Source organism: Aulostomus chinensis, chromosome 3, assembly GCF_037954235.1.
Source record: "Aulostomus chinensis isolate RoL2024-O1b breed Wild chromosome 3, RoL_Achi_v1.0, whole genome shotgun sequence".
NCBI lineage: Eukaryota > Metazoa > Chordata > Actinopteri > Syngnathiformes > Aulostomidae > Aulostomus > Aulostomus chinensis.
This window is the reverse complement of record NC_141322.1, coordinates 4,015,264-4,038,926: the sequence shown is the minus strand read 5'-3', so window position 1 is coordinate 4,038,926 and position 23,663 is coordinate 4,015,264. Positions and strand designations below refer to the sequence as shown.

At 43.3% G+C, this 23,663-nt stretch overlaps 2 protein-coding genes across 4 annotated transcripts in view; both read left to right on the top strand.

The window, feature by feature from the left end:
• Window positions 1-15,611, top strand: part of csf1a (colony stimulating factor 1a (macrophage)) — a 39,936-nt gene extending 24,325 nt beyond the window's left edge. For 2 of the 3 annotated variants that reach the window (XM_086200564.1, XM_086200566.1), the window contains 4 exons: window positions 3,418-3,588; window positions 7,475-7,667; window positions 8,327-8,385; window positions 12,943-15,611. In XM_086200564.1, coding sequence (XP_086056690.1) covers window positions 3,418-3,588; window positions 7,475-7,667; window positions 8,327-8,358 — 396 coding nt within the window. In that variant the 3' untranslated portion in view covers window positions 8,359-8,385; window positions 12,943-15,611. The remainder of the gene's footprint in view (window positions 1-3,417; window positions 3,589-7,474; window positions 7,668-8,326; window positions 8,386-12,942) is intronic. The other variant, XM_086200565.1, reaches the window with a different exon arrangement.
• A 3,187-nt stretch (window positions 15,612-18,798) lies between these two features.
• Window positions 18,799-23,435, top strand: kiss1 (KiSS-1 metastasis suppressor). Its single transcript, XM_086200563.1, has 3 exons — window positions 18,799-18,967; window positions 21,483-21,598; window positions 23,157-23,435. The coding sequence occupies exons 1-3, from the start codon at window positions 18,927-18,929 to the stop codon at window positions 23,369-23,371; spliced, it is 372 nt and encodes a 123-aa protein (XP_086056689.1). The 5' UTR covers window positions 18,799-18,926; the 3' UTR covers window positions 23,372-23,435.
• The last annotated feature ends 228 nt before the right edge of the window (window positions 23,436-23,663 follow it).

Sequence of the window (23,663 nt, the reverse complement as noted above, 5' to 3'; positions counted from 1 at the left end):
GATTAGGGCTTGAGTTGGGCTGGACTGTGACATTCGGTGTACAGACAATGGCAGTGTGGAGAATTAAGAGACTGGATGGATTTAAAGAGGAATTTGTTTTTAACAAAGCAACGGGTAACGTGATGAGGACTGACTTGGGCGTCTGCTGGAATCCAAAGATTGCTAGACATCGGGGCTGCTGACTGCACATTTGCCAGTGGTACATGTTTGACCATTTAGAAAGACAAATCAGATATACGATAGTTGTGAAAGAGAACTGAGAAGCCCTGCTGACTTCCAATGAAATTAGAAAAAAATTACTTAAAGACATTTTGGCTCCAAATACCATGTGTGCATGTTCCAAGGCAGAAGCTCAGACTGCAAAAATGAGACTTTGTCTGCTGCAGCCAAGAGTTGTGTCATCTTGTTGAAGAGAAGAGCTGGGCTGGCGTCGGTGCCTGCCAGATACTCAGCACAGACACTGAGGAAGAGGGCAAGTTTATGAATGAACAAGTGAGTGGACCGATTAGACTAAGGAGAAAACTGGAAGTTGAAATCTACAAAGGAGTCTCATGAGACAGTTGCATGCAGTCATTCATGCATGGTCCTATGAATGCTCATCAACATGAGCGATCAGCGTGCGTGTTTAATCGTTGACATCACTCACCAACAACTTAACAGACGTGTTCTTACTGTGCTAGCATGTCCGATCCATAACTGGTCATGACGCTGAGGTCAGTCTTGGACTGTACTTGTCTGCTCAACATAGGTTACTCCTGCACAAACCCCTGCAGTGGGAACCTTGAGCTACGGGACAACGGGACATTCCATTTCTTCTCTGTGAAAACAGAAACATTCTTGATAGATCTGGTTAGGTTTAGGCACAAGGTTCAACCCTGGCCACTTGTTTAGGGTCGGGGAAATGATGACAGTTTGGGTTAAAATAGAAGTGATAAACAACCACATCTGCCTTGATTCCTCACAAAAGACACCCAGTTTTGTTTCCAGGAGCAGCGAATATTTCTGTATGTCTGTTGTGTGACATCACTAAATAGATCAGAGGGTATCTGAAACTATGAAATGACTTACATGCCAGCCTTTTATTAAAAATTAAAATCAGTTTTGAAACTATTCCATAATATGCACACCTGCTAGTAAATTTTCATTTGTGGCTGAGAAACATCAGTGTCACTGACGGTCTCAGCGTCTCCCTGTTGTTGCCATTTCGAGAAACAGTTGCTGGATTGACAATCTTTTTTTTAGTTTCCTCTATTTTTTTTCCTCAAGTCAGAGAGGGCGTTTTTAGGAAATTATTCACTGAGCCCACAGAAACAGATGTTGATGTTCTTCATGAGACCTGCATGAACAGGATCAGAGAGGGTCAGGGTAACTAACTTGGAATGAAGAGCCTTTACACCATGAGCGATTTTCTTTCTAAGAATTGTGTGTTTGTTGATGAATTAAGATGACGAATGCTGAAACATGACAAATTAGCATAAAAGAATCTCTTGGAGTAAACGCACTCATTTTGTATTGCCAGGTTGTCTTTGCCCCTCAGGCGATCTGATACACGAGTCAGTGTTGTGTTCACCCACCAGAAAATCTGTCAAAACGGACTTCAAATGGTTGTTGGATCAAAACTCATCAGCTCCATGCGTTTTCACACATCTGGCACCAAATCCTAAGAGAAATATGCCGTTAGAGATGCTTAGAGCTGACGTTAGGAGCCTCATTGACAGCCATTTACAATCAGGAGGCCGATCCATCATCTCTGGCCCGCTGCCCTCGCCAAGCTTTGGAGATGTCCATCAACTTCATCCATGACTCCAGGGATACTTCTTCTTGCTCAGAACATGTTTGTGAGAAGTTCTTCCTACTTTATTAAACTGCCCATACCTCTTCAAACATGACGGAATACATCCAAACTTTCAAGGATCCCATTTTCTCATCATGAACATGGAACGTAACCTGCAAAAATGATCAGTAAATAAACAGTCTAACAGGGGTCGGCAACCTTCAACACTCAAGGAGCCATTTGGACCCGATGACCACAGCAAAGAAACTCTTTTGACATCTCAAATGAAGATAATACATTGTTTTTGTTACCGTTATGAAATCAATGAACTGCTACGGAGAAAACGAAATTCTATTTCTACACGCAACAAAAACATTTCCTCTGAAAATGTTCTTTTCTTGGATTTATCCATGGTTGGGCTACTGGGGATCGAAACGTCCAATCAGCTGTGTGCCGGCGGGTGTTGCACATCAGCAAATGTGACGAGTATTTTGAGCTTCAAATAATTTCAAGCGCTTTATTTTGATGCACCAAGATCATCATAATCTTCAAATTTTGATTAACCTTAGAAAAAAACTGAGGAATTAAAGTAAAATCAATTTAAATCAAATTCTCGTTTACTTTCCAAAACCACAACCACGTTTCTTCTCCGGTTCAGAACCCACCGACAGGACAGGATTTCTTGTATCCATGCTTGACTTTGCTTCAGTGTAACATGAGGAGTACCTCAAGATTCAACACTTGGGCCAGTACTGTTTAGTCATCATGTGCTCCCACTCATATCTTACAAAAATACAACATAAAATACCCTGTTTGTGCAGATGGTGTCAGTTCCAACAGAAACACTTTTCTGTGTTGCACAGGCAGGTCATTGACTCTTATCTCAGGTCTCTTTCTTTCGAGCAAAAATGGGACTAAAATGGCTTTTTCACCAGCCTTCCAAAATCAGCTGCACAGACGCTTCAGTTGATTCCAAGTATGCTGATGTATGTTCTCACTGAAAGTTTGATTGGCTACCGGTCAAAACAAGAGTCAATATATGCAAGGCTCTTCATGGCCTTGGAACTCCGTGGACCTCAGCTTAAAGACGAGAGTGCACAGGTCCATCGGCACTGATCTTCCTCATACTGACTCTTAAACAGGACAAGCTCTTTTTTATGTTTTATGACCCAAGTAGGTGGAACGTCCTGCCTGAAGACATAGAGAGACCCCCCCACCACACACACACACACACACACACACACACACACACACTATGAAGACTCTTACAACAGCCTAGTTAAGTCCTCAGTGTGTAGATATGGGAGTACACTGACAACTGTATTCTTTTCACTGATTTTTGTATAGAATTTTTCATGGATGTTTTCTTCACCTGTAATTTTATGTTTGTACGACAACTGTGTTACTTTCTGTCCGTACGATGGCTGGCCTCTTACATTGAAATTGCTCTACAGATAGTTTGGCTTTACTTGACCAGTAATATCAACTATGGACTTTGATGTATGTGGACTTGGTGTTTCTTCCAGAGGCATTGCTCAAATATATTCAAAAAATCTGCCATGACTCATCCATACAACTTTTTATTGATCATAAATTTTAAAGGAGCCCTTTTTAATGAAAATCCTTTGTTTTATGCCTCCTAGAGTACAGTCTGTTATATCAAAGCAGCCATCCCACAAGTGCTGGAGCTCCTGACCACGCATTTCCATTATGTCAGGAATTCAGACAACCGAAGATATGTCAACACCCTGGAAAAGGCTATCTACCATCTGTACTCACAAGGATGCATACCAGAGATAAATGAAGAGATTGAAGTAAGTATTTCATACCAGTGACTGGCATGAATAATAAATAAGATACATACATGATATATATATATATATATATATATATATATATACATATATATATATATATACACACACAGTAGAGCCACTTCCATCAATTCAGAGTGAAGATGCAAGGAACAATATGTTATTGAAGAGAACTCAAAAAAAGTTATACTGGCCAGATGGTGATGGATGATTTTTTTTTTCCAAAATGGTACAATGAGTACCAAATGAATATGTTTCTACTTTTTTTTCTTATATTTGTTCTTAGGCATAACAGGAAATTCTAAGAGTCATGAAAAAACATGCTGACAGTGCGAGTGTGTTCATGCCAGCTAATAAGCAGAAGGAAACATCCCAGTAAAGCCGTATGAGGTCAGCAGACATGTGCTGGGACATTAAACTCACACACAAGATGTAAAGAAAGAAAAAAACATAAGGACGAAGGGTAAAACGACACCTAAGATCAGCAACGCGAGTGAGCTTACATAAGGCTCTGCTGTAGCCTACTTCCTGTTCGAGCTGCAAACACAAATAGAGTTGACATTAGAAAAATAATAATCTGGAGGTGATTCATTATACGATCATAATTTGAATAATTTGGGCTGATAAACCTTCAAAAATCCAGAAGAGCAACATGGTTAAAGTCATTTAACCATGCTGCTCTGTCACCGAGGCTTAAAACTGTATGTGCGGAGAGATTAAAGCGCCGTCGTAATGATCAATGTGAGAACTTTTTTGGCGAGGACAAAAATAAGGGACTTTCATTTGAATGAAAATATGATGCACCGTAAATGTGAGGATTATTAGCGATTCAGCGTGAGCTGACTGAGGTTTTTGCACATTAAACAGACAGTAAACTGATACAGGAAGCCCGTGTAAACCGCATGAATATCCAAACTGCAATTTTGTTTGAATATGGTGTTGTTTTTCAGAAGGCCAGTAAAACATAGAAAGTCATCTACGGTTACATTAATGTGGAATTTAGGATCAGGGTCATTACTGATTTATCCCAGATCACAGTTTCCCAGTCAGAAGTGACCTCACTGACAGAGTGTACAGATGAGGTACAGGAGGGACCTTGCAAAAATCGATGAATGCATTAGAAGTTAATTGTCCCATCTTTTTCCAGCGTTTATTTTGAAATCATCAGCTGTTCTTGTTTCACACATTGTAATGCAGAAAACTGCAGCCATGTACATCTTTGAGATGCAAACTACTTTTTTCTTCCAAATTTTAAGAGGACGAGGAAGAGGATAAAATGATGTGTTATTTCCCGCGTCATCCAAATTTCATGTTGACTCCATATGTAGACAGCTTATGTTTCCTGATGTGAGGGGGAAAAACAACAACACAACAGCATGGCAATAGCACTCCATGAATAAAGAAGAACAAAAAATGTTAAAAACAATGGCAAGATCACGAAGAGGTGAGGTGCACACAAACAGTTAAATGAAGCGAGCTCAGCAGTGACCGCTCCATGTCTGAACCGTTCGCTTTCTCGAAGGAAATTTCACCTTATCCTCTAAATCTGTCAGAGTCTAAAGGGATTTACAGCCTGCAGCACCGGAGATAACAACTCAGGGCTCTTCTGGTGTAAATCTTTTTACGATTTCGACAAAAGTCTGTTTTCATTTGTGCTGTTGAAAAAGGAAATGTTGAGATGTCTTTTGTGATTATTTAGCATATTTGATTTCTATGTGATCCACGTTTCAAAGCTTCTTTGGTGTTTTTTAACATATTAGTACAGTTTTATGCACTTGCAACTAAAGTCTGGTTTGTGTGTACTCTTCTGTGGGATCTGAAGTAACACCAGTTTGTTTTTAAATCAATACTGATTTGATTGGATTTTATGGTTCCGAAAAATAATAATGAGGAGGTTCCTTTCCTTTGTGCTGCCTATTTTTGCCTATATTATGACTTTATTGGGGGCGGCGTGGCTCAGAGATAGAGTGACCGTCTAGTAATTGAAGGGTCGCTGGTTCGATCCCCACTTCCCCCGGTGACCATGTCCAAGGATCCTTGAGCAAGATACTGAACCCCTAACGGCAACTGATGGCCCTGTGATGGACTGGTGACCTGTCCAGGGTGAACACCGCCTCTCACCCAAAGTCACCTATTCATCTCCCGACAACAAGTGTCTTTTTATCACGATTATTAAAGTCATGGCCACTAAATGTTGTACGGTGGTCTGAATGTCTAAGTGCAGTTCTCACTATTTGTCAGCTACCGAGCACAGTGTGTACCAAGAGCAGTGGTCCCCAAACTACGGCCCGCCTCCACATTTGGCCCCTGAACAATACCAGAGACGCATTTTATTTTTTCCATATGTGTATTTGTATTTGATAATAAAACTGATAACGAACTATGAACTATTTTCATTATGAACTATTCAGGTGTGTTCACTAGGGCTGCAACGATTAGTCGACGTTGTGGAAAATAGAAATAGTCGACAATGAATTCCATCATCGACTATTGTCGCCAGACGCGTTTTTCCAACAGAGTGAGGCATCTCACTTGATTATAATCTCTGCCGAGAGTCGCTCATGCGCAGTAGCGTCTCTGTCTCTGAGCAGTAACATACAGGAACGCAGCGTCAACATCAGGTACGCGCACCAAAACTTCTAAAGTTTGGTGGCATTTTAGCCTGGATACGGCGAATAAAAAGACTACTAGCTAAGGTTGCTAAGCAGACCTTGGTGTCATGGTGGTGATGCAGGAACATTTAAAGAAGCCCGTCAGGCAGTTGAACGAGACGGAGTCTGACTCGCCTCGGTGAGATCCAAGTAACATTCAAGCCAGTAGGGTTTTGTGACACACATTGTACATTTTAGAAGCATCTTTTCGCTACAAAAGAGAGATCCGGCGTTATGAGACTGTGCCTGACAAACGCATTTTAAATTAATGAATGTTCAATAAAAGATGTATTTAATAATTATCCGATTAGTCGACTCATTGTTTCAATAGTCGGTGACTAGTCGACTACTAAAAGAGTCGTTAGTTGCAGCCTGAATGTTCACACCAAATGCAATGCGAATTTTCACGTCACTTTATTCGTGTGAATGTGATCGCTGGATCAATGTGTTTATATTCGTGAATAAAGCGACGCGAAAATTCACATTGCCGTTTGGTGTGAACACAGTTAGTCACTATTTCATACACGCATAGAGCGTGACAGTCTAGTCCACCCTTCTGCAGTCTGGCAACCCCAGGAAAAAAACCCTAGACCTGAACCCAGAGAGGGTTATTTGGTAGTGTGGCTTTCTGGAAAACAATACATTTTTACATTTAGGCACCCCATGATCGTCACACTTTTTCTGTTACAAACTGACCCAGGGCCCCCATCAGAGAAGGGGAACGTTATGTGGCCCTCACCGTAAAAAGTTTGGGGACCCCTGATCTAGAGGCTCCAGTATAGCACAGAAATGGAGGATTGCCATCCTTTGAGAGGTACCGCTGCAAATTGGTCTGCTGCTTCAGCACCGCAGACAGCGCCGTGGGTTCATCAGTGAATGGTGCAGTTGTGTCAGAGCCTAAAGACCTGCAACCTGCCCAACCTCAAACTGACTTGAAAAACTCCAGAGGATTCCAGGTCAACCAGGACGATGTGCTCAGGTGTTGATGGCCATTTATCCAGGAACTTGTGGGGGTGATAAACGGTGCTGGGTAATTCTGAGAGGTGTCCAGTGTATTTTATCGACTATATTAAAGATATCCACACATGATTCGGTTTCTAAGTGTTCTATCTGTTTTGCTGTTAAAGGATTTGTACCTGGTCCACATGGTGCGCCAGAGCAGAGGAACGCGACAACATCAGTTTTCCCTCGGTGATGGTGATAACCGGTGGTTCGATCTTCTCCCTCTGTTGCAGGACAATCCAATGAGGTTCATGAAGATGGTAGAAAGCTCTCCCAAGGAGGCTTTAAAAAAGGCAAGACAAGTGATCCAGATGTATATGAGCCTTATGACAGTGAGAACTGGCCCTGTGGACTGGAACTGTGAAGCAGAATATGCTGCTGAAGAGGATTCAGAATCCACGACTGCTGCTGACCCCAGCACCACAGGTACTCACGCAGCCCCCATCCATCCGGGGGACACCACCAGCTGCCACAGCAGCTTCAACACACTTTGGACTCTGCTTCCATAAGATCCAACCGTATCTAACACACTGGGCCAATCTCCACTGGGTTGCAGTGTTGGTGGTAACGCATTACAGAAGTAATGGATTAGAGTCACGTAGTACTTGTAGCCAGCAACAGGCTCATAGAATGTCAATCAGGGCTGTTACAGGAAGTGGCCTGGAGTACAAGGGGTGCTGGGTGAGGGAATCGGATAACTAAATCATACGTTTTCAAAAACAGAAATACTTCATCGAGCCTTTCAGTGTTACCACAACATGCACAACATTTTCATCAAAGATGCATTGATAAATTCTGTTTGGAAAAACTACGAAACTATCATGGCTGCTGCTCTGCACGTCAGGGTGATTTGGGGGGTAAATGTAGGGAAAATGTGCGTATTGTATGCTAAGGCGGTGGTCCAGAGGTTTAAAACTACTCACTGTTATCGCTACCACGAGTCAGTCAACATGACTGCAGTATAATCCCTTCGACCATGACTGGAGCTCTACTTCAGGATCAGCGCTGCTGTTGAGTGTTTCTCATGTATTGATTAGTCAGCCTGCACTGTGATTGGAGGATGTTGAAGTGTTCTGTCCTTGCAGGGGAGCCAGGTTCAGGCCAAACACACTGCTAACCTTGGCTTTTACTCATGCATTACCAGGTAAGAGGGTCACGTCCCTGTGAATGTTTGATATTCCTGATCAAATGAATATTCCTGGCATCACTGTTCCACACCGGCTCCAGCTGAGCCCCACAGCCGAGCCACAGCCAATCAGCTGAGTTACTGTGAAAGACTTTCCTTCCATAACAACTCTAACGTCAACACTGCCAGGAACATTTCCAATAATTGCAAAACAGAGAAAATTAATATTTTACTGTACATGTGCTATAACCTCAAGCCAAAATTCTTTCTCGGACAGTCCACATTATTTATGCAGCCAATTTCCTCGACTTTTCCAAAACATCTTTTTTTAAAAAATGTATTTATTTAAAAAAACAAAAAAAACTTTTCCAGGCCTTCAAATTGCTATTTTCAAATTCCACAAGTTTGACAGATTTGTCGTGACCACATGCACCAACTGACAAGTCAGTTGCCATCCTCTCACTTTGGCCAGCAGCAACTGAGAAGCTCTCCCCACTGAGCTGCACATCACTGTCCCCATAACTCTTCCAGCTGGGGATGTTACATGTGTTTTCCTCTCGACTAAATACATCAAATCATGTCATGTCTGGATCGACCGACTTACAGGATATGTTTCAGTAGAGTGGAAGGCAGCGCACTGAAAGAACAATATATCAGTCTTTCAGGAAACCTGGAATACATTCTCACTCATTCTTGCAAACTCAAAGCAGAGCTGATCAAAGACCAAAGATAGACCACAGATCCTTGTGATAACCACAGTATCACTTTGAACTCAACCATGCATGCAGGCGCATGCACAAACACGCTTCTCCTCCCTCCAAGCGGCTTCTTCTTTCCCACGTTCTCCTCTTTCTTCCCCGTTACCTTCCGCCACACGTGGTCGATGAAACTATATAGTCACCCTTTCCTTATCCTTAACTTTGTTCATTCATCATGCTGTTCATTTGATGTGCACCGATCAATGTTAGCCGTGCGTGCATCTGCACGTATGAGCATCTTGGAGCGCGTGATCATTTGATGATTGTGTGTAGTGGAATGCTCGCTGGCTGGCTGCCTCCTCTTCACTGTCAAACCAGCATCGTTAGGGACGAATGCGACTCCCACAGAAATCCCGTTCACAGACGAGCTCATGCATCTCTTCCTTCAGATTCATTCATTTACAGGTTCGTCACGTCCGTGTACAGTATGCAATGCAATTTGATCTAAAGGAACTTCAGGATAACAAGAAGACATATTGTATATAATATTTCAAAGTATGCAATATGCAGGAAAACTGAGTGAAAAGTTCCCATAAGCTGTTTTCAAACTCCAATGTTAAATCTAAACACGTCACCCGCAATGGGAACTGTCTTGAAGAAATATACTCAAGAGTGTCATATTTATTAAATATATCTGTTAGATAAATGTTCAAAAAAACCCTCCCAGCTCCCTTTAAAAACAATAAATCTGCCTAAATCACGTTCTCTCATCCTGTGGTGCAAAATATTATATAAAGACAAGACAAAGTGGAATTAAGACAAATCAAATTCTGCTGTTTCTTTTTTCCCTGTTCCTTCTTTCTGTCCTGCACAGTCCAGCACCATATTTCATATTCACACTCTCATATCTGTGCGTTCAAGTGATCGTCCCACTGCGGTCTGGTGTGTGTGAATGTATGAATGAATGAATGTGATGTAACATCCATTCATGTGACCCCTTTATGTGCTTAACCTGGTGTTTCACCAATAAAACCCCCTGTCGTTTGTTTTGATTCAATTAGAGAGACATTTACCTCAAATGAGCTTTTATGTATAAACACTACACACACGTTCACACACACATGTGGATCCAATGTTATCTGCTATTTCTGCATTCCGTACACTCGCTGTCATGACTTACTGGGAACGCAAGCACAATCATTATTGTTATTGGTAACACCTGTGCTCTTCTTTGACAAATCAAAACGTCAAAATGTCTTGTGTTTCTCATTAACTTCAACTAAAGCTTGTCTGACAGGCAGATCCATGTGTGTGTTTCCTATTTTCCACAATGACCAGCCAATTCACATATCACAGTTCACTTTGGTCTGGAGGAGGCAGATGTTCTCCTCCAGCCCACTGAAACGTTGTTACTCTGTGTTTGGAAATTTGTTAGCCATTGTCTTGGGGCTAAAATCTGTGGCAGCACTCTTGGCTGTTCTGATCAATATTTATTTATGACTCACATGTGACACATTTGTCATGAACAACTGCTGGGAAACTGCTGATAAACCTCCTACCAAGGGAGAGGAAAGTAACCAGAGACAGATCAATACGTGCCAGAAGGACCTGTGTTGCTCTAATTACGTATTTCGCACAAATGTAGCATTGTTTAATCACTCGTGTGTGTTTGTGGTACAAAAAGTGTATTTTCCTTTCCAGTACTCAGTCGAGTTCTTGGGCTCTCAGAGAAGTTCCTCCCATCTGCATCACTTCTTCCTGACCCCAGGATGCACAGAGAGTGGGCTACATTTTGTTTAGCTGGAAGCGAATGGAGACTGACAGCTAACACCAGAAAAACCGTCCAAAAGCTATCTATCCATCTATCTATCTACCCATCTATCTATCTATCTACCCATCTATCTATCTATCTATCCATCTATCTATCTACCCATCTATCTATCTATCTATCTATCTATCTATCCATCCATCCATCCATCCATCCATCCATCCATCCATCCATCCATCCATCTATCTATCTATCTATCTATCTATCTATCTATCATCCATCTATCTATCTATCTATCTATCTATCTATCTATCCATCCATCTATCTATCTATCCATCTATCCATCCATCCATCCTGACAATGTACAAGAAAACAACTATTTTTGGTCAGTTGTTTTTATTAGCAGGTCTCCGTTAGCTTCAAGCTAAACGTACGTGGCTTGACTGTACGTCTGGAGTCATAAAGAACTGATGCAAGAAGTAAAAGATCCCTGTGAGCTCCAGACAATATTTGTGAGGACTGGAAAGGCAAAAGGCACTTTTTGGTTGAAGTGTTGTTTTCTTTCAAAGCTCGCTTTCTCCTCTGGGAAACTTTAACAGATGGACAGATTATGTTTCAGCCACCCCATTAAGCATCCACAAATGGAGATAAACCAGAGCATGAAGACCCTCTTGTATAATCAGAACCTGCTGCTTTCGGGAACATTAGGTTTTATCCTCACAGTGAGATGATAGACAAACCTCCACAGACTGAAGGAAAACGGATGAATGCCAGTCTTGTATAATGACCAGTTATGTAGTACCAGTTACATCAAAAATGCTCACTTGTTTGTGACACTGTGAACTCCCAGTGGATCTTAAACACAGCTCGCTGTCGTATTTAAAATCATCCTCTTGTAAAAGTTCACACCAGGACAGAGCAAAAACAAATACCAGTGATTGCAGAGCAGCAGATATGCAACCATGTTGTAAAAAGAGCTTCGTCCGAAAGCATACGAGGAAACGGCCATGTCCGTAACAGAAAGCAGGTCTTGATCACGAGCCCTGTCGTGAGGTTTCCACTTCGCCTAGCATCCAGGATCATATCAGCTGTCTACAACAAAGCAGAAGACCACTTTAATGATGGATTATACTCATTCAGACTTTAAGATTTGGTACGGAGGAATGTTCTCTCTTTCATGAGAAGGTTTTAGCTGTTTGCAGCAGTATTGACACCTTTCTTCTCAGAAAAGGAGATCCAGAGTAGTTCAGTGTACCAGTGTTTCATCAAATGAAACCAAAAGAAGACACTTTTGCAGTTGTTGTGGTAGCAAAAACATTCGGGGCAGTGACTTTAAAACAGACTTGTACAAACCATAATTGTGTGGACTGGTCCACCCTAAATGTGTTTCAGGTAATGTTTGTGTTTTTGTGAAGACAAATGTTTATGAAGCATATGCTGACCTCTAGGGTGGCACGGTGGTGCAGTGGTCAGGTGACCCGTCCAGGGTGAACCCCGCTTCTTGCCTGAAGGCTGCTGGGATAGGCTCCACCCCCCTGCAGGATAAGCAGTAGAAAATGAATGGTGGGATGCTCACCTTTATTTCGGGGGAGACTCAGCAGTGACAGCAGACAGTCGTGCTTTTAAAATAAAAGGAAACCATTTGACCTCTTGTTAGGTTTTATGCAACAGTTGTAATTTCAGTATCCTTAAAGATTTCTCAACTCACAAAAGCTGGATATACACATTTAGTGTAAGACCTTGTTTCCCAAACGGGGGGGCAAAAATCAGAAGTGTCCTCTCATAGCCCCCGTCAAAAATAAACCAGTGTTTTATGTTTTCTGCCTGCACACGTAAGAGGCCGACTACTCCTGCCCTTCTTCTGATATGCTCTGATTATCTCACTCCAAGTGCGAGCCAATCAGAGGCAGAGTAGGACTGTGGGCGGGTCCTCTGAGGATCAACACCCAAAGGCGACCATTTCCATCTGAGCCAAGAAATACTCGTCTTGGGTGTTGGACTGAGAGGATCCGTCCCACGCTCAGGGAGCAGCTCGTGGGCTCACGTGTGTTTTGTGAAGAGTGAAGTGTGTTCCCTCACTAACGTGCCTGCTCCTTGTGTCCTCCTCAGACTCTCCTGTTCTGTGTGGAGCTGAGCTCTAACAACAGCTGGTGATAATAATCAGGTGGAGCTGCAGCCCGACACATTAACCTCTCCTGGACCCTGCTTACTCTGAGCCTATCAGCGTCACTTGACCCCTCTGAGAATGTCTCACCTTTCACAGAAGATGTAACATGACAGATGTTTGTTTTTGTATAAGTTTATATATTGTTTTATATATTATAATAAAAGTTATTTGGTTATATCGCTTAAATAAGCTTGTCAACACTATTTTCCTCAAACATAAGCTTGGCAGAGGAAAGTGGTGAACTTCTATTTGCTCTTAAATTAATGTTCATGATTTTATTTTTTGTATTACTCCTATTTTTGTTTGTTTGTGAGCTATTTCTACAAGAATAATACAATATTTTGCTAAAATTGTACCCTCTGTTTTATTGGAGCAAACTCAGCCAGTAACTGGATGTATAGATTCAACTTACCGTAAAGATATAAAGAGGTAGAGCATTAGTAATATATGTCAAAACTCGTATTTATTGTTCAAGTTCCTACCGTTGTCCCTGCAGTGACTGTCTGCTGTGAGGTGAAAAGGCGGAAAAGAGTGTCAGAATATTAGCCACAATCAAGATTCTCAAGGATCCAGTTCTCATGTCGCCCCTGTAAACTGGGGATGGCGCTGACAGTAGTTTCCATAACCCTGACAACACTTTAAAACATAAGAACATAATCTTTTAAGCTGGTTTAGAGAGAGCCGGCACCAACATCCCAATTTTGTCAATAATTTTTGATGACTGATTGTAAGATTTCACTGGGACGATGACAATTAAAACGATGGATAAGGTTCAGGGGGCCAATATTGTCCTGCCTTGGGAACAGTGGGTTGTCTTAAGGTAGAGGGGTGTGGTATCACCGAGCATCAACCCGTCCTCCCAGGAGCTCTGGTTGATCCAACGGTGGGGACACAACTGTTTAATTGGCAATTCCTTGCAATGCAGGAATCTCACCTGGAGGGAGACCGGGGCATCCTCCTAGAGGAAGGTCAGGCATGTCTGCAGGCTGAGCCTTGGCCTCGCAGGTCATCTCAGCCATAGTCCAAAGAAGAAGAACTGTGGGTCCTCCTGCAGGGACAGGTATCGGGTCATCCTTCACCACCAGGTGACCCAGGAGTTCTGCTTGGAGGACTAAAACCATCATATGGAGAAACCTTGGAGGAGGTGGCTGGGAAGAACTGTCTGCAATCTGACTGAGTGATGCTTGTTAGCTCTGCTGTACAAGTCATAGTTGGGCCATAATAAACGTCCTGTTAATGCAGTGGAGTAAGTAAGCACAGCTGTCCTGAAGTACCTTCAACCACACATCAGTGACTGCTGATTGACTGGCTTTTCTCTGATTGGGGGCACATCTCAGATGCGATCAGTGGTGGAAGAAGACTTAGAGATGTCGGAGGCTATCAGGAGGCAACCAGAAATCGGGCACCCCTAATGTTCAAATCATCAGGAACGCATGAAGTACCTCTGGCACAGAGCACAAGTCAGTGCCCCGCCTGCCCGTATGCACCGCTCAGGAACCTTGTTAGAATCTAAAGATCCATCAAAATCTTGAGAACTTTGTGATGTGGTTTTGGAAAAGGATTTGGATCACGTTGTTGTTTTTACTGAACAGATCCATGATTCATCGTACAATTTCTAGTTTTCAGCAGTGACACTGACATTCGCCAGTCTCTGATTTTATTTCTGGTTCTGGTCTCGTTTACACTCAATGAAATCCAGATGCTCTGTCTCCTCCCCCTGCAGCTCTGCTGGTCAATGTTAGCAGGTGCTAACTCAGAGGGGAGGGAGGTAGCAGAGCTGCAGGAACACATCAAAGCTCTGGTGTGCTGCCATGCAAAACATGGCACAAACATTCATATGAGGGCCGGCGTGGCTCAGAGTTGGAGTGGCCATCTATCAACTGAAGGGTTGCTGGTTCAATCCCCACCTCCCCCGGTGACCATGTCCAAGTGACCTTGAGCAAGATACTGAACCCTAATTGCTCCTGATGGCCCTGCCATGGACTGGTGACCCTTCCAGGGTGAACCCCGCCTCTCACCCTAAGTGAGCTGGGATAGGCTCCACCCCCCACAACCTGATAAGCGACATTGAAAATGGATGGATAAACATTCATATCATAAATAAACATGGATGTCGTACACAAAAATCGATGTCATCCAAACACAAACGTATTGAAAGTCCCTGAAGTGCTCCAACTGAGTACTTTCACAAGATTCGATCACTCTCCTGGTTAAGAAATCTAAAAACTGCTAAACTGCTTGTTGGCTCGTTAACTGTAACTCTCATTAGTGTTCCATGCATTTCTGGCTCCTGTTGTTCACCTTTTATTTTCACTTTTCCTACCTCCCATTTGTGAGTGGGCACAAACACAATGTATACTCACACACACACACACACACACACACACACACACACACACACACACACACTTATGCATAAATGCTGATGGATAAAATATTTGTCCGTCTTATTTTCACACACTTGATGACATCAGCAGCAACAAGTTAGATCAGTGTGTGACGTTCAACGGTTCCTCAACGAGCACAAACCTGCAGCTTCATTGAAGACCCACAAATATGTGCTGTTAAGCATCGTTCAAAACAAACACAAAAGCCAGTCAGGCAGCAGAGTGTGCGTGTGTGTGTGTGTGTGTGTGTGTGTGTGTGTGTGTGTGTGTGTGTGTGTGTGTGTGTGTGTGTGTGTGTGTGCGTGCGAGATGACCTTGAGTTATGTTGTGTAATATATATAGAGAGGGTTCAAAGCAAACACATTCTTATACAAGGGACCTTATTTATAAGAAAATGAGCGCATTTTTTCCAGTTATTTTGTACAACTGTTCACTCCAGTCTCTGTCAATAAACCAATGAATCTCTGTGTCTGACTCAGTTACCTCGACGACGTTCATCCGCCTGTGTGTTGCTGGTGTGAGGGAGCGAGAAGTTGCCACTTTCAAATACTCTTGTTGCCAGTGTTTGCTGTAAACTGGGTTTTCAGCTTACAAATTATTCTCAATGTACTGTGATTGAATCTCTGCATTAGGAATTTCAAAATGAACAGAGCTTCACCGACAGAAACATCTCAAAAGCCAGCTCTTCTTTTTCCCTGTTTTCTTCTTTCCTTTAAGGGCCATTTGGCTCCATGGCTGCTGCGGGACCTCCTCACCTGACTGGCCCTCATCCTGGCTTCTCCACCAGCCAAGTCCTTCTGCAGGACCTCCATCTTCAGGGCACTTGCCCTCTCTAGTTCCTCACCACCAGCCTGGATCTCCTCCTTATTTTTTTTTGCTGCTGGACCTCCAGAGCGGTCCAATTCAGCTGCAGGCAGAACTTCTGCCCTCCTCTGTGTTTTGTCTCAACACCTTCTGTCCGCTCATTCCTCTTGGGAACAGCAGTCTGGTGCTGCTGGAGCTCAGCACCAAGATTACCTGCCACCTGAAAAGCAGTCACCTGCTGTTTGGATGTTCTGCAGCTCTATCCTGATCTCAATCTTCCCTGCTGACCCCAGTCTGCCATCAGTCATTTGTGTTTAGTGCAGGACAGCATATTAGCAAGGGCAGACTGGATGGGGGACTCAGCTCGCCCAGAGGGTTTGGGACATCCTGAAGGGACTCTCACAGGTTTAGAACCATTACAAAAGATCTCCACCTTTTGCTTTCTCTCTTTCCTGATTCCATGGGACGGTGTGGTTCCATTTACACCACAAAGAGCTGTTAGCATTTCATTCTCAGATCAGAGCAGTCAGAGGGTGCAGTCAGAACTCTGAGACTGAGATCAGACGCCCTTGGCCCCGCCCCCTAAACAACAGGCACAGCACCAGCGGGGAAACAGACAATAATTGTGTTTTCCTTCACAGCATTTGGAAAACACTGAAGACAAAAACAACAGCGAGTGAAATGGTGCTGTGTGTGTGTGTGTGTGTGTGTGTGTGTGTCTGTGTGTGTGTCTGTGAGATGGTGTTTGTGACATATTTCAGACCTTTTCTGGTCTTTAACAGGTCAAAATGTAACTTCTGAGGTTTAGGTTTGAGTGACAACTATGACTGTAAGTCAGTGCAATGTCTAGCTATACAATGATAGCTGTCCAATATATATACAGTATATATATATATATATATATATATATATATAGAGAGAGAGAGAGAGAGAGAGAGAGAGAGAGAGAGAGAGAGAGAGAGAGAGAGAGAGAGAGAGAGAGAGAGAGAAATTATATAAACAAACACAAACACACGGTGGTGCAGTGGTCAGCACTGTGGCCTCACAGCAAGAAGGTTCTGGGTTGGAGTCCCGGCTCAGGTGTGGGATCTTTCTGTGTGAGTCTCCATGTTCTCCCTGTTCCTGCGTAGGTTCTCTCTGGTACTCCAGCTTCCTCCCACTGTCCAAAGACATCAATTTGGGGACGAGGCTGATTGATTCTCTAAATTGACCGTAGGTATGAATGTGAGTGTGAATGGTTGTCTGTCTCTGTATGTTGGCCCTGTGATGGACTGGCGACCTGTCCAGGGTGAAGCCTGCCTCTCGCCCGTAGCTGCTGGGATAGGCTCCAGCCCCCTGCGACCCTTACTAGTAAGGAATAAGCGGAAGACGACGATGGATGGATGGATATATATAAATATATCTTGCAGTATTACCTGCTTTTCTCTGGTCATAACTGCTATTGCAACTACATGACACATCTGTAGATCATTTTCAGCTCTCCTCCAAGCTCCAGTTATAGCTGGTAGCAGCACATGTGACTGCTGTTCTTTGTTTTAGAGGATTATATCCAGACTGTCTGCCTGAGGTCTGATGCTCAGCCACCCTTCGACCCAGACCATCCCACTTATTTGCTTTCACTCTTCCAGCCTGCCCATCAGAGGCATCCCATGGCTGGATAGATCACACCTGGATTATACCTGAGGATGCACCTGAGAGGTTGTAAGCAGATACTTTTCGATAGTTTTGTTGTTGTTGGCCGTCAGTCTCCTTTGGGTTCAAGCTAACTATGTGTTGCTGGCTGGGGTCACAAGGAAGTCATGCAAGAGGGAAATATGTCTCTGTGAGCTCTGGACAACATTGGTCAGCAAGAATTGCTCTCAAAATGTCTGTTAAATACGGTTTTAAATATTCTTAGAACAGAATGATTTTTTAAATTGTTACCCCTTCATCAAAAGTTGTAATGACTTTTGCCTTGTATGTAGTATTCCTGCACATGAGCAAAGAAGTCAGTGTATTGAGACACACACACACACACACAAGCTCACACTGTACACTGAGGCATTTATGCAGAATCAGTTCTCCCTTTGTTCACTTATCTATATCTCACTTATTTATAATGAAATATAATCATCCTATCCTATGTCATCCTATTTATGGAACAGTAAATATGACAGCTGACTGTCAGGCTTGCGCTGTGTTCTTCAGTCCACGGACACGAAATTAAACATTTGAAATTTATTGTGATGTTCACATTCCTATCATGTTTGATGTGGACTTGTGTGTTTCTGTTTTTCATGTATCATAACCATAAATTCTTTAATATGTTACATTTCTCATTGTTTACCATTTTACCTCCATCTTCAGTCTCTCCAGTGTGTATTTTTAGTTACTCTCTTTAATTCAGCCCACATGATTTCAGCTGCGTGTTTATTGTCATGACCACCGAACCCCCGCCTTTGACCACAAACCTCATCTCATGTCTGTTTTTGAAAAATCAAAACAGTGATCACAACGTGTCTGAGAGTGCACATGTGAACCGACGTTTTGGAATTATGTTTTTTTTGTAAGGATGGATCTTAAAAGGAAATCCAGAGTGATGATACTGCATGTGTGTGTGTGTGTGTGTGTGTGTGTGTGTGTGTGTCTGTGTGTGTGTGTGTGTGTGTGTGTGTGTGCGTGCGTGGCACACACAGCCAGTGGTCAGTGATGACGCAGGCGGTGTCACCCTATATAGGAGACCTTTCATCCAGGAGATGGGTGTCGGTCAGAGGAGCCTCCAGCCTTCAGCGCACAGGTAAGATGGCGTGTCATCTCCACTCGTGCTTAGATCGCCTGTGTGGTTCAGTGTCACTGTGACTGAGGTTCTCAGAGTTGCAGCATCAGTGTGTGTGCCTGCATGCATGTGTGTCTACACATGTGCGTATGTGAGTTTATAAATGGAAAACATGGATGTCTCCATACAGCAGTTTCTGTCAAAAACCAGACAATGATGCATGATGGTTTGTTGGGTTGGGATCAACAGCTGGAATGGAAAGAGTGTCATTAGCTACTGGAGCCTGGTCCATCAGCAGCAGGATGAAAGAGGGGTTTGGGGGAAATCCAGCAGACCAAACAAGGCAGCTGTTGAAAGACAAAAAAAAAGAGTGAAACAGAGCTGGGCCGTTAATGTCTTTATTGTAAAAACTGTGACAGCAACATTACACTTTTGTTGAAAGTAGCAGCCCCACCTCAAACCGCTGAATACTGGGGTTTTTTCATAGCCGTCTCTCTCTGAACTTGGGCCTCTCCCCATGAATAAAGTCATGAAACCATTGAATGATGAGTTTAGATTTCAGGGAGGTTGTTCAGTTTTTGTTTTTGTTTTTTTTTTCTACCCCGGATTTTCTTTTTGTACGCTGGCCAGCTGTCAAGATAATAATGTTTCTATCAGAACACTTTACAAGTCATGTCACCAGCTGGCCCCACTGGCCGATGCTGGATCAGATAAACATGCACTGCATGGGACCACCCATGTCCCACATCTCACGCCCCGCGTGCCGCCTGAATGTCTTTGTTAGCCAAAGGTGTTGAAGCCCTGGACATCTTCTCAAAAGTAACAAACCTCTGAGAACCTCAATTCAGTGTCCTTCCCTTCAGATCTTGGTTTGAACACCACGCCACTGCTTGGGCAGTGGGACGCACGAACGTGAAAGGGTGAGGAAGTGAGAAGAAATAGAGGAAAAGGAAGAAGAATAGATGAAGAAATATGGTGTAAAGGTGTTGAGCAAGCAGATGACAAGGGGAAGACAGGAGTGGGGAAGGAGGAAGGAAAGGAAGATAAAAAAAGACATGAAACTCTGGGGCATCCTTAAAATGTGAATTATACTTTATTTCCTATTTTCCATATTGTAACATAAATCATTGACTCTTCAGGTGGTCCCCAGCATTTGTTGGGTTCTAGTTTCAAATCGAGACAATACAATTGTGACCGTCATCACACTGATGCGGGCTCCTCTGGGTCGTCTAAAAAAAGGCATTTAACTGTCATGCAGGGAGAAAATCTCCTCAGAGGTAAGAATTGGTGGGTGAGACAGCAGGATGGCAGCTCTAGGGTTAAAAAGCCTTTAAAGACTCAGAGCACTGATGCACAGCGGGTGAAGTTTCTCTTTGAGGTTGAAGGAGGTCACGGGAGAACCCAAGTCTGGGCTCCACAGTCAGCTGCTTCACTTCAGTTTAAGTTTCACTCCTGATATTTCAGGAGGGGAACTGGGTGGGAGGTAACAAATAAAAGAAAAAGAATCACACATGGCAAAGCTCTTCTTTCTAAACGTCTCTCATGGAAGCTGATACTGGTCCGTTAAGCTTCTCCACCATTCTTTAGGGTGCCGCAGAACTCAGGAGGCTTTTCCAAACATTTAGACTCAAGAAATCTGATCAAGCAAAAACATCCATTAATTGATAACTAATTATACAGTTATAGTTTTTCAAGTGTTTCTTTACTATAAAAGAGTTCAAGTTAATTAGCTGCCTTGTAAAGGTTTTGCTCTTTCCTTTTCCCCTTTTTTTCCCCAGCGAATTCACTTGATTTCTTTCCAAAACATGGGGGAATATTGTGAGTTAATTTGCAGGACATGACCTGGAATTTTGTAATCCATTTTAGTAAGAAATCTGTAAAACGTAACGACAAAACAAACCAGAAAATGTCTGGTTTGTTCTTCCTTACAGAGGTAGAAAGGGCTTTGCCACACATTATTACCCTACACATTTGCTTACTGATTTAAGATGATTGATTGCTGATCAACTCTGAATGATTCAACTCTAAAGTGAGAATTTCAATACCTGACTTTAACTCCACATCAGGCAGGTTTGTGGGCTGAGCCCCAGAGTCAAACCCCCCCACGCTCACACACCAGCGTGGCTTCCAAACATAGCTGCAGACGTAACAACCTGTTGGGATCAATCACTGATCAAAACCGGTCAAGCTCTTCATCTCTGTGGGGTGGATGGTGCTGATGTCAGAGCCCCAGCAACCAGCTCCAGTCATCAGCCACACACACACACACATGCAGTGACTGTTACAAAGTGAATGTGTTCTTCTCTGGAGAATGGCTGCGGTCTGTTCAGCAATGATAAAAAGAAGTGAATAACTCCAGTGACTGAAATACATTGAAATAAAGGCATAAAAGGTTCCGTTGCTGCAGTTTTCACTGTTTCCCTGCCCTGACATGCTGCGTGTCTCTACCTGTTTGCTTCTGATGTCTATGTTTTAAGAAGCCAAACTTAGGTCACCTGGTTCAACGTCGTCTCCATCATGTCTGTCCATCCTGCAGGTCTCTCATTATGCCTGTCATGATGTTACTACTCATGGTTGCTATGACGATGGCTGCTTTGGCATCACAGGGCTTCGCCACCAGCGACAGTCTCACATCCACCTACTACACTGAAGGTAAAGTCCTGGAGCCTTGGACAAACTGTGGTTCCCACGCATTCCCACCACAGAAACACCTGCTCAAAAAGCAAGGAACACAAATGCTGTTTTCAATATACGAGATATATTTGAATCTAATAAAAACCAAGTGTTAAAACCTGCTGGAGTCGGCTGCCAGAGGCACTGATTTGTTACATCAGATAAGACACGTGCTTTCACACAAGCTTGTTGTCTACATCAGATGGTGCGTTGGGTTGCAGACTGATAGCAAAACAGCCAGATGCTTTTATCAATAAAGCAGTGATTGTCCATCTTCTCCAGGCCCACAGTCACAGTCAGTCTGGCAGCTCATTTAGACTTTTATTAACAGACCCAACCATCATCTGGCCTGCAGATAAATAACAACCCCCCCCCCTTTTATTTCTGTCCTATGCATGCGTGCACACACTCACACACACACACACACACACACACACACACACACACACACACACACACATTTTATTTTCATGTCATCTCAAATTCTTCTAAACTCAGGACAAAGAGTCATACTGAGTGTGACTTGTCTGAGTGACTCTGAACCAGCAGTCAGCATCAGGAAGTCCACCAGCACCTCCTGGTCTTGGAGGCCAGTCCACTCACTCCAGCCACTGAAGGCTCCCACCAGGTCCCTGAGCTCCCCCTCCGCTCCCGTCCTTCTGCACGCCACAGTGACAGTGTCATCCGAGTACTTGTGGATCTGGCAGGACAACAAGCAAGATTTGAAGTCTGCCATATACAGAGTGAACAGGAACGGAGCCAGAACTGTCGCAGTGCCAGAGACCCAGAAACAATTCCTGAGAACTGTGGTATTGCTGTCTGGTGGTTGGTGATCCAAAACGTGAGGGAGGGATCATCCCCCCTCTTTCCAAGCTTCTATCACAGTAAAAGAGGCTGGATAATGTTGAAAGCTTAAAAAGTCAAAGAACGTAAGCCTCACATAAACCCCAGTTCATCCATCTCGGAGTAAACGTGGCAGGGCAAGGAGAGGACAGAGCTATCCTCTCCAAGATGCTCCCAGTACCTGAACCGTAGGGGGCCTAAGGTGTGTTTAGTCAGGGACCTCAGTGTCAACTCCCACGGTGGCATCTAGTTACTGAAAGACAAAACAACAACAACAACAACAACAACAGCGATTTCTTTTGGAAGTTTAAATCTCCATAAATACTGGAGGAACTGGCAGACGGAGAATCATTCACTCAACACTGCAGCTGCAGCAAGAAACCCTAGATGATACCAGACGATGCACTTGAGAGTTTCTTGAACAGTTTTCTGATGATGCCAGAGGTAATAAAATGGCTTTGTGGAGCTGAAGACGTGGATCTGTGAGTACTTCAGCCTGCCAGACAGGACAAGCACCAACAACTGACGCTGCGCACACATGTTGCGGTTGCAGGCAACAATGGTCAGGTGCCAGCCTTGTTGCCTTCTTTCAACAGTATAAAAGAAAGTCGACATGACGCGTTTGTGATTTTATAGTGACTTGTCTTGATAACCTGTGTGTTGAAATAGGTGTGTTCCTTTGTTTGTCTTTCAGATCAGGTCATACTCAAAGCCTTGAGAGATTTAGGTCATCCATCATTTCTACCGTCAGCTATGCTCTCTTGGAAATCTCTGGCGGATAAGTTCCACTCAGCTGACCGAAAGTTTCCCAGGACAGGATGGTGGAAGGTCATCTTGCCACAGGTCCGAAAACGTCAGGACGTGTCCTCTTACAACCTCAACTCCTTTGGACTACGCTACGGGAAATGATGGATGCCTGTTATTAGTTCGCATTTTAGTTTGATTTGTACCCTTTTGAGTGGAACAAGAAAATAAAGACGTACTAATAAAAGCTTCATAAAAATTCAGAGAGATTTTGTGAGGGTGTGGTGGACGTTTTTGACTTTGCTGTCATCCCGATGGTATTTCTTACACAGGTCAAAAGGTACATCAATTAAGTGCATCCATTACTGAACTGGAGCAACCAGATGTTGCATTGTAAGCTCAGAATGCAATGCATCAACTAGAGTTTTCAGCATGACTTTATGTTGATGTTTTACTC